At 32.9% G+C, this 12,403-nt stretch overlaps 1 protein-coding gene across 1 annotated transcript in view; it reads left to right on the top strand.

Annotated features, from left to right (window-relative positions):
* LOC106457176 (disheveled-associated activator of morphogenesis 1-like) overlaps positions 1–12,403 on the top strand; it is a 97,012-nt gene that overhangs the window by 41,902 nt on the left and 42,707 nt on the right. The window contains exon 2 of the mRNA XM_022383016.1: positions 10,075–10,290. Within this exon, the coding sequence (XP_022238724.1) occupies positions 10,075–10,290 (216 nt within the window). The remainder of the gene's footprint in view (positions 1–10,074; positions 10,291–12,403) is intronic.

Here is a 12,403-nt window from a genome sequence, read left to right on the forward strand (position 1 = left end):
TTTTAAGTTAACCATTTTATTTACACAGTTACTACCACAATCGAAGCCTATTACTCGAGAATGTGGTATGACTATTTAACGTGTTAGCCAACATATTTTCATCTATAGACTTTTGATGTTCTTCTAAATCCGCAAGTTATAACAATTTTGAACGATTCATTATCCTCTTGTTTGTCACGCTAATTGTATGTAGTGTAAGTATTTAGTGAAATCTATTTTTCTTGTACAGTTTTCTCAGTAGGAAAGGAGTACATAATTTTCTACGATGTGTAGTGAATGTGACATCGGTATTTGTTGTTTTTGAATCGTGACATCTACCAGTTGTTCTTTTCGTTATGTGTTTAAATTTTAAGACAGATTGTGGTAATGGTTTCAATATCATATCTGTGATACTCGGTGCTGTATAAATAAACGCTAGTCATTTCGAAAACATGTGACTCATGTATATAGTAACGAATAGGCTGTTACAAAAATTCTTAACACGTTAATCTAAGATTTTAATTGACAGTTTTGGCCTTGAAATCATATAGCATTGGGCATTCGATATGCGTCGAGTCTTCATATATAATGAACTTGTCATTGTTTTTCAAAACTACTTTAAATACTGTTATTCCAAATTTCCTCTTGTATATTCCTAATTTTGTTTTTAGCTGTTAATCTAGTAGTTTTTACAATCATGTATAATATTATATTTATCGCCGATGTCATTCCTAATTAAATGGTATCCAACTTCAGAACTATCAAGTCTACCTTGACTTGTTGTGGGTATGAGAACTCTAAAACAAAATGGCTGTTGGAACTTAAATTCCGCTAATATGTTTAGGCTTAGATATTTTCAAAGTGACAATAAGTAGCTCAATTAAGCTCCTAAAATTATAAATTAGTCGCCCACTCACTTTGAAATATGTTCCTCCATGGCCTCTGATTCGTGTAACCGTAGTCTTGTCGTTACACGAATGATTGACTCGTACAATATCATTTAGGTAACACTGTATTTCTTTAATTCTCTAACACGTGTATGATGTATCGAAATTCGACATTCTTATCTAACGACACAAAGTCGATTATTTGGTCATTAAGATATGCTCTTTCTAACAGTTCTTAAAACTAAGACCAATCGCTGGTAATGTTGTTCCTGTTAGTTCAAAGGTTTTAATTAGTCATTTATGTTTTTGCATTTGTTAACATAATTCTCAGCATTAAACAAAGCATTGAATTTGTAAACAAAATGTTTGAAAGCTACACAGCCAACCTATTCGAAATTCGAATAAAACAAAACATGTTCAAACATGCTGATTACACGTGCTTTTTCTGTAAAAGATAACGTTTTTTTATTAGCATAAAACAGTACTCTTAAAATTTAGTATTTAATTATAATTTTGATAGGAAAGCATTATATGAAAATTATAATTAAGAATTTGCAGTAGAAGAAGGTTCTTTGTTAAATTTTAATAACACATACACACAGAAATTAACATGCATTCATAACAATCGTTCTCATTACACCTATACATATAATTGCTTTTTCTTTTCTTTTTTTGTCTTTCTCTCCTTGCTCCTTATATCCAGACACAATGGACAGAAAAACATCTGTTTTCCCAAATTATATATTCTTCTTCTAATAGAATGTGTCAAAATTTGACGAAATAGAGTTGTGGTGTTTCAAGCCACATTCTAAAACTTAGTGTTATCGAATTCATATTGGAAAAGTCGTTTACAAAATTCCCTTTTCCCAAATTACTGTACAAAATAAGATGACTTGTTATTTTATAGAACTCTTACGCCTCAAAAAGCAATATTTTTGGAGAATTTAAAAGTAATGTTTTGAAATGTTAAGTAATAAGTTATTCCAGGAAATAGGTTTCTGTGTCGAATGCTTTATAACAAGACTGAAAAAGTTTATTTTTAATGTATTCACACAATGTTTAAATACGTCTAACAAAACTAGTACCTAACTCTAGAATATATAAATTCATAAGATATTTGTCTTACTATTGTGCAATGGTGCTAACTGTGATTTAAAAAAAAAAGCCTACTTCATTGGCCGAAACCTGAGATCTCATTTCTCAAAAATTTTGGACAATCGTGGCCAACAGTTTCGTCTTCAGGTTTATTTAACTGAATGGCCCAGTGGAACATACATTGGGGTCAGACTAACAACATAACTTCAGATTTTAAACAACAATAAAAGTGAATGTAGATGGAGCTGCACTAACATCTATAAATATTAATTTGAAGTCTTCTACGTACCTACTGCTTTTTACTAGTTTTAGACCACTTATTAGAACATAACAGAAAGGGTATAGCTTGATTTTTATATGATAAAACACGATATTTTGACTTCAAGTACTAAGAAAGTGTGTGTGATGGAGGAATAGGTTAATGGGACACACTCCTCTGGAATCAGGTGACAACTAGTTGTAAATCTGGGCCTAAAAAAACAACATTTACCTCATCCTTATTGTAGAAACTTAAGCCGATTATTGTCGTATATCAGTTGCTCATGTAAAATCGTTCTCTTTCGTAGTGTAAAATATATCAACTATTATATATGTTTTTTGTTACAGTTGCATTACATATTAAAAATGACCGTACATTGTGTATTCGTGTTTCGTAAACAACCACATACGAGCCAGATACAAACAAGTACTTAAATATATTCTCCTTGACATCTTCCTACTCACTTCTTTGTGTTACACTTTACTACTTGTATTATTCATATTTTGATAGTACATGTAGCTAGAGAAAAACCTTTTACTATTGACAACAGCGCTATGAGTGACACTAAATTTACAAGCTTGAAGAGTTGCAATCGACCATAATACCCTGAGGAGTGGTGTGATCGGATACAGTATGTAGGTTAGGGGGACAGCAGTGAAGGTTCTTTTAGTAAGTTATTAATGGAGGTTGAATCATAGCCATTCTGTTTCATTTTCTTACCATCATCGCAGGTTCTAATTATTGAACTGGAAAATGTTCGGACAATTCCAGTCTTCTTGATTATGTCGGAGATAAATTGCGTGTATTCTGTACTTTTATTCATATCAATAGCTATTACGAGGGCTAACGTGGTTACTTATTCGTCTGCATAATATTTTCACCACTAAAGTTTGTTGTCTGTTAACATGTGCACACTTCATATGCAGTAAGTCACGGGATAGTAATTACTTTTGTCCTGTCAGATTATCCGGTAAAAAAAAAAAAGTCTGTTACACTTAATTAAACAAAAGTGTTTTATCTTTTCAAGTCCTACAAGTTTCTTAGTTCTACTCAAGATAAGACAATAATATAGCATTTTATAACTTTACAAATAAAAACAAAAGAGACAGGTGGCGGCATCTTCTGCTTTCATATTTTAAGTTACTTAATCAATGACTGTATTTAGTGAAGTTGGAAAAACCCAATGTGATTATTTGCATGACAGATGAAAAACTACTAAGAGGTACAGTACTTTTAAAACTAAATAAAAACTGGGCCAAATGCTTGTCCCGGTTATCGGGGCGTCTGGGTCATTCAAGTGTACACCCAAAATAAATCTCGGACTTTACGTTCAGCCTTCTTAAAGCTAATATTGTCGGTCATTGTCTACCAGTGGCGATAAAACCGCCAGATGTTAATTAATTATGACAGTTTGCTACAATAATAATGTCGTATTTCTTAATTATCCAGTTGATTAGTTACTTCAAGACTTAGTTCTTTTGTGCGAAGTAATATATGAATAGATTAAAATGTATGTAAATAAATATGCCATTGTACAGTATGTTACACAACCTAAAGTAAAGCTATTTAAAGCAGGGGAAGTTGACATGTGGCAACACGTATGTCGTTCGTCGAAATTAATTGTGTTTGTGTGTCACCCTCTCAATTGTGACACAAGTAATAATAAAATAGATGCTGACAGATTATGGTGAAGGTGGATTACCTTTTGAATCGTGTACCGGAAATAAGATAGAGTAAAAAATAAGATATTTATGGTAAAGTTCACATCACATGAATTTTGGCCCTAAAGTAAAATTATATGTGTGAATTGTGTGTGTCACCTTCTATATCGTGAGAATAAAGTACTAATTATCAAAACATATGTTACTGGTCATTAAAGTATGTGTCACATCTGTTATCGTTGCGCTAAAAAGAGAGGTAGTAAAACCGTGACACTAAATACTTAATAAAACGTAACCTGTTGATCGTAGTAAATTATTTGTTTCATTCCTTATCGTGATTATTAAAGTAAAAGTTAGTAAAATAAATGTTGATGTCATCGGGCTGGAAAAGTCTGTCGGTAGAAGGCTGAAACTCATTTTTAAGTAAAAAAAAGTATTATAGATAGTTAACGACCTCTAAAAAACAAAAGCCAAGTTTCTACCTACAACTTAAACTATATTTTTGATTGTTATATTTACTATAAATTATGATTAGGGTAAATTTTAATTACTTTAAATTAGTAACCCTAAATCTCACGAATATAATTTAAGATTGTAAGTAATAGTAAAGATGGATTATCGGCGACATTTGTTTTTCAACTAGCTTTAATATCACAACAAATTCGAGACACTTGAGCTTAGTCTTTCTATAAAACATTCTCTTCCAAAAATAAACGTTTAAAAACTCTAACACATATACTTAATGTTATGACATGTCAGTAAATGTAACAATACTACCGAACCAGTAATACAATCACGTTTTGTTTGTTCATTTCCAGTATTATGGTTGAAAGGCCAACAAAAAACAAAGTTTAGTTTTTGTGTATAATCAGAAACTATCCAACTTCTGTGGCTACTTTCTTAATCTTTATTAAGTACTCACCCAGCCTCTATAACACTATCATCCATCTGCTTGGTCTGGTAATCAATCTAGGTCTCCTTGTTGTTAAGTAAATCATCCAATTTCAGTGACTACAATTTTACACATGATTGATTAAAGTAATATTTTAGACGACTGTGACTATTATCGTTCTTGTGCTTGTTTTGGTAACCACTCACTATTTATGTTGGTTGACGTACCATATAACCTACAGACAACGAATTTGTTCTTTAAATTACCTTAGATAACTTGCAGAGAACAGGCTGGCAATCTTTGTTATTTGTTATGGCTGTGTGGTGGATAAATTAGATTAAATCAACTCGACGTCTTATGGCCCAGGAGAGTACCATGGTTTCTACTAGAATGTTCGTACACTGAGAGCTACTCCCAGAAACGTGAAATTTCACTTTAACAGGGTTATTGGCAGAAAGTATTATAATAATTAAAAGTATAACAACCCCCAAGGATATAAATCGCAATTAACAACCTTGTCTAGCACACCGACTATGATGAGATGTTTTTCCTCTCGTAAAGTTTTATTTTTTTTTCTTCAAATTTTAGTTCTGACAAAATTAGGAAAAATCAAACACACAAGGCCAAACAATGTCTTGCACATGAAGGTTCAACAACACTTTTTTTTTCCATCTTTTAAAATTAAACTAATACAACTAATTAGCAAAAGAGTTATCTTGACATATTCCTTCAGAAAATGAAGTTTTATTGTTTCTGTACATTTTAATCGGAATAATATAAACCTGAAGAAAGTCTCGGTATAGACTCCCCACTTTAGAAACAGACAGGGACAGTCCATTAATGCTAAAACTAGAATGTAAAACCGTTCCTTTCCTAGAGTGTTCCATCCTACAAGAGCTTTGTAAGCTTGGCTAATGTCGTATACTCTTATCAGGCATCACTGTCGGTGTAGTGTTCCTGTGTATATTTCACAAACATCCGCCTAAAGTGAGAAACGGAAGTTTTTAAACCCAAAATATATACTTTTCCCATCCTGCCATTCACGCTATCGTTATGATGAAACGCTCATTAACCTAGAACTTTCCTCAAGCTGCCTTATTTTTTTCTAAAAAAAAAATGATAATAACGGTAAACTGAAATATTTTATACTTAAAAGTTGGTAGCGGTGTTTTATAGAAAAAACAAAAATACTTAGAGTTATGAATTAGGCGATTTGTTACCTCAAATTTGAAGTTTTTGTTACATGGTTAAACATATAGCAGTGGTTCTCACACAAAATTTACGTTACTGTATTCTAACATGCTTTATTACAATCGTGCTTATTCTTGCACATTGCTTTTCCTTCAACTTTATTCAGGTTGTACGTATTCCTCTCATGAGTAGATTTGTACTAATATACATAACAAATTATTGTTTATTACTATCATCTAAAACACATAGATTTATAACTACGTTTTGTTTCTTAGTGGTACCCTTTCTCGGTTTATTCGGTCTCTCTCACATCACCCGGTCTTTTTTCTTCTGTTAAAAGCGTGTCTTTTATACCTTTTTCTCATAAGTCATCAAAATCATGGCAGTGGTTTCGATTTGAGATCTCTCGGGGGCGCTCATAAACGACTGTTCCTCTTCGCTTAGCTCGTGATGGGAGTGAGGGGCTATGTACGGAAAATTGTGAGTTTTGATCATATGTGGAATCTTCTTTCCTTAATTTCTAACCAACGGCCATTATCAAACTTATGGTCCTTCAGGGCGGTGAAAATCTATAAATCCAATGCCTGGAGATTTTGTTGTGGGATTGGGGCACACTAATCAGGCGCCCAATAATTTACCTGACCAGTGCCCGGTTAAGTTTGGAAGGTGTTCAGGCAAAATGATGAAGAATGAAAGAGCGATACTTTCTTTCTCAAAAACCACACCAACAAGTCCCTTTATTTTATGGCCTTGCACCTGTTTTTCGTAATGGGATCACAACGTCTCATAATTATAGGTGAGTTCTGTAATCCTACAGTGGTTAAATAAGAAAGCAGCCATTCCTTCCAATAATTTTCTAACGAATTAAAGTGTTGTAATCCCCTAATCCCTTAGGACTGACCAAAAGCTAGCGCTTTCTCACCTCTCTCAACACCAACCGATGCCCCTTACACCTAACTTCATGTCAGAATGTCTGTTTGAACCTGTGGTGTATTACAATTTTTAATATCTAGTAATAGTAAACTTTTTTTTTACTTCTATATGCGTATGAATGCGGGGGGGGGCATCAAGTAGCGCAAATAAAAATAATGGTAGTGCTGTTTAAAATGTTTGAAAAACCACTGAGAAATAGCATGAATTATGCAAAAGAAGTTATATATATGTATATGTATTTTCAAAATACTATGTAATTCGTTGTACCAATTATGTTTGTCTGTTCGTTTTGGAAATTCGCGTAAATTTTCACAAGGGCTATATGTGCTACCCGTCCTTAATTTTAAAATGATAGGCTAGCATAAGAGCAGCTAGTCAACAGCACCCACAACCACCTCTTGGACTACTGTAATCGAATGGTAGGATTTGACTCTTACCCTTATAACACACCCCCGGCTCCAAAGTAGGAAAGGCGATTTTGCGGCAAGGGGACACAAACTACTGACCCTCGGAATCACAAATCGGCATGCTAGCCACCAGACCACGCCACACTGTATTAATTGTAAAATGCATGAGCAAGAGCTTACTTGTAAACACATTATAACCTAGCTGTATAAGTAAATTTGATTTTTTCAGGCCTGCCATGGTCGCGGGATCGAATCCTACTATTCGTTGGTAAAAGAGTAGCCCAAGAGTTGGTGGTGGGTGGTGATGACTAGCTGCTTTTCCCCTAGTCTTTCACTGCTAAATTAGGGACGGCTAGCGCAGATAGCCATCGTATAGCTTTGCGTGAAATTCATAACAAACAGTTTTCTGTTTTTTATCTCCTATTATCAAGACTTATTTTATTTGTTCGATTTTCTTTGATACATCCGGCTTGTATTAAATCGGGAGAGCGTGAAAGTCTGAGCTTCTGAGAATATAAATTATAATCATTCTTTGTAAATAAATTTTTTGTTGATCGTTTTAAGACGCCAAAATTTTGGGTTCGATCCATGCGAGTGGCACAGCACAGATTACCATTGTTTAGCTTTGCGATAAAACACTTGCAGCATAAAAACATTCGAATTTTTTATTTTCTTTAAAAATCATATTTGTATCGCGTCATACCATTTTGTGTTTTATATCTTCAAAAATTCATTGTTTAGCTTTAAGTGGAACTAAATATTTCAATAATGCTATAAAAATGCCAGTACTGTTCCCACCACAAGTATCGAATCCCTCTTACAACCGGTTTTCGATGCTCGTGGTGGGCGCAGCACAGGTAGACCATTATGTAGATTTGCGCTTAACAACAAACAAACTTAAAAGTGTACAAAACTTGTTCATCGTCGGATGAGTTTTAAATATTTAAAACACACACACACACACACTTGTATATTTAGAAACGTTTATCACACAGAGATTGAATCATTGTCGTTGCGATTTACTTTTTCATGGAATAATACATTCGAATATAGAATGCATTTTGGTCTAAAACAACCATTTCTGCTTGTCTAGTGGTGAACCAAACAAACGTAAGAAATTAATACACGATGATACTTCTGTGTTGAGATAAAAAAGATAACGAGTTTTAAAGGCTTGAAGACTGTTAGTTCTTGTTGTTATTTGGTCGGTGTTACTAACTAATTTACATACAGGTAATGATGTTCATTCAGTATTTGTCTAATGGTGGATTTCTGCAAATAAGACATTGGAAAAGCATGCTTTAGAAAAGCGTAACCCCCCAAAAAAGTTTTATAATAATAATACACAGTATTCTTAACAATAAGAAAAAAATAGCATTGTTACCACCTTCAAAATATGACTTGTTCGCTGTATATTTCATATATTTAAATGTTTCAAATCTCAAGTTGTGAATTTTCTATGAAACTATCGTTTGCGTCTAAGCTTTTTTTAAGATAAATCGCCCCTCATTTTTTATTTTATTTTTGTGAGGCTTAACATAGCATAGTGGTTACGTCACTGGACTTGCAATCTACGGGTCACGAGCTCGAATCCCTTCACTGAATATGCTGATCTTTTCAGCCGTGGGCATTATAATGTAACGGTCAATCCCACCATTTGTTTGTAAAAGTTGACTGTGACTCCCTCTCTAGTCTATCACTTGAAAATTTTGCTCGGCTAGCGCAGATAGCATTCGAATAGCTCTGAGTGAACTTCAAGAAATAAACAAAACTTATTTTGTGAAGGTCATTTATAAGTTTTCCTTAATTGTTAAATATGTAATACCATTGATACTTTAAAGTACGTTTCATGACGGCGAAATTGCACGCAAGCATGCAGTTGTTGGGAAACCGAAGAGTTATTTGCCATACGTATACAGAACAACGTTTGTGTGATTGCACGGTTAAATACAGTTTTAAAGCTTCAAATATTTACTTCAGTTATCTTGGAAAAAATTGTTATTTTATTCAATGAAACTTAACTTTAAATGCAAAGTACCAAAACTCAAGTACTGTATGTTTAGTATGTCTGACTGCCTGTTCAGTGTGTTTATAAAACAAAAATTACGATTTATGACTAACACTCTACTGATTTACTCAATTTGTTAGCTTGCTTGATGCGTCGGAGAGGCTGTTGGTTGTAATATTGTTTCCTTTGAGTGTAATATGGTGATATAACTGGTTATTACTGTTCGTTCTTAATTCATTATTCAAAATGAGGTTAATGTTTTAAACATTTGTGTTGGCAATAGAAGTCTGCCTCGTATACTTATAATCTAATGATATCGACTTGTGATGACAGCCTACATGTTAACCAAAACACACACAATTATCATTTGAAAACATTCGTCCTGTGATGATTGTACTTGAATTGCAATAACATTGAGTTCAGTTCTCTTGACTTGCTTCTGTTTATCTGCTTAACAACCATGTTGACATCATATAAAATGTCCGCCAGTGGCTCAGCGGGACGTCTGGGGATTTGCAACGCTAAAAATTGTTTTTCGATATTCGTGATGGGCAAAGCATAGAGATCCCATTGAGTAGCTTTGTGCTTAACTACAAATAAACAAACTTCACACAAGTCCCATCAAATTTTCTCTAATTCGACTGATTCTTTAGAACAGATGATATAAAATTTTGTTTTTCTTAGACCATTAGAAAATAAAATGAATGGATACTGACCAACTTTCTCTTTTTTTTTTTAAATGTGGAACTTTCTCTTCTACAGCATCTTGTCCTTACGGTCCCAACGAATTTGACCAGCATGCCTGTAAAGAAGAAAAATGAAGGCTTGTGCAGCTGTTTTGGCACCAAAGAACCACCCGAAATCACCTATCACGTGGTGGAAAATGGTGGGGTGGTAAACCTTCACCCGCACCTGCTCAGGCCTACACAACCAGTCCCGGAAGAAGAAGAGCTGAATGTAAAGTTTGCAGAATTGGTCGTAAGTAAATTGGATACTTGAAAATATAAGTTTTATTCATTCAAGACTTTTTAATTATATGGTCACAACAAAACCGTAAAATATCAGGGTTCCCCGATATTGTAGTTTCATAATACAAATAAAGCTACCATATAGTCATGTCTTTATATGGCAATCTTTTAGGAAAGAAAACAAATGACCAGAAATGATCGTTGCGTACCAACTGTTTTATGCTACACTTGTCGTAAAATATGGAAACCAGTCAAGATTAAAAATTAAAAACCTGCACATTCTTATTAGGTTTCCCATTATCGTATCTTATATTTTGAACATAATATGGGATGAGTGCTTAATCTGGCGAAATTTTGAACATTGTGTTATCAGAACTCCTCTTTGTTAAAGTAAAAAAAAAAGATAGATATAAATAATTTAAACTAAATACATATATTTTCCAAATGTACAAACATTTAATATAATCCATGTATAAATTAATTATATTAAGGATGCCCAAAAATAAGTCAAATTAGTCAATGTTTATTCAATATATACTTTCATTTTTAAATTAAAATCTTATTTTAATTATACTTTCCCTTATTATTATACAAAGGCAATTTATTTATTCCATAAGTTAATACCTTTTACTTCCTTTTCTATTAAGTCTTAGTAATATTTTTGGCGGTTTACACAGTCGGTACCTTCTGCCCTCTTATATCTATCTTCTTAAAGTGGCGCCAAAAACAGGATTTCTTATAGAAATTAAGTAGACCTTTTGATAAGTGGATACAAAAATAAGAAGAATTAATGAAATGCATGACAAAAAGCTACGATCAACAGCAACAAATATTAAATGTTTTATTAGAAGGGAATAGGGTAAAAAACATTGTAAAAGAAAAAGGAATTTGAAGGTATTTTGTGTGACTTTAACAGTACCATAATACACTTTTTGAAAGAAAGAAAATTTGCATTTTGGAGAAGTTTGAAAGTTGGAAAAATTAGTAAATTGTGGTAAATGCAATTCAAGAGGATTTCCCATTAATACCTTTCAAATTTCGTGAAAAATTTAATGAAGCTATCTCAAACGAAGGAAAGCAAGTGAGAACAAAATTGGAAATGTAAAAGTTGAGGATAGAAATTGAAGCTCTGGAAATTAGATTGGAAAATCAAAGGATGAATTTCACAGAAATTGACTCGAAAACTTGGAATTTATTCAATAAAGGGACAGAGAATAAAGAGATTTGTGAAGCACTGATATGATATTGGAGTAATTTATGTAGACTGAAAGAGAAAAGGGGATCTAAATGGAAACAAAACGAAATATGTTTCATATAACAATTAAAGAAATACACAAGAAATCCAGAGAGAGGAAGGAAAACTGAAAGTAGTATTATTATAAATAGAGGTAAAGATTCTCAAGATTTTGATAATAGAAAAGTAGAACATAATTCATACTACAATACATAACAATATGAAAAAGAAATGTTTGTTTGTAGTTAAAAAAAAGTACACAATAGGCTATCTGTGCTCTGCCCACCACGGGCATCGAAACTCGATTTCTAGCATTGTAAGTCCGCAGACATACCGCTGTGCCACTGGGGAGGGGAGAAATGACCGATACATTAACAACACTAGATGGAATCCCAGAGGTGTTACTATAGGAGATGAGTATGATCGAGGTCAACATAAAATACTAGGACAAAAAATTAAAGATTTGGACAAAGAAACTTAATTAAAATGGAAGAAAAAAGGCATGGAAGAAGAAAAGAAAGACTATATAAAAGACCTATGATTTTTAAAAAAGTGATAGAATTCTAATAAACTTTTAGATACATAGGATCAGATTTTTTTATTGTTAATTTAACAGAAAATATGTTGCAAGAAAAGGAAATACGATTATTAGCAAAAGGATTAATATTTACTCCCACAAATAAACCTAATAAAATACAACTGGCAGAAGATATATATATATGAATTCAATAGGAAATTAAGACTCAAAGAATATTCTTATGGCAGTTAAGAAAAAGATAAGTTCAAGCCAAGATCCTGGATTTACAGTTCAAAAGAATTATATTCTGTTACTGAAAAACAAGAAAAGTATAATTTAACTTTAAAGAAACGGAAATTACATAAGAAACTT

Source organism: Limulus polyphemus, unplaced genomic scaffold (genome assembly GCF_000517525.1).
Source record: "Limulus polyphemus unplaced genomic scaffold, Limulus_polyphemus-2.1.2 Scaffold300, whole genome shotgun sequence".
NCBI lineage: Eukaryota > Metazoa > Arthropoda > Merostomata > Xiphosura > Limulidae > Limulus > Limulus polyphemus.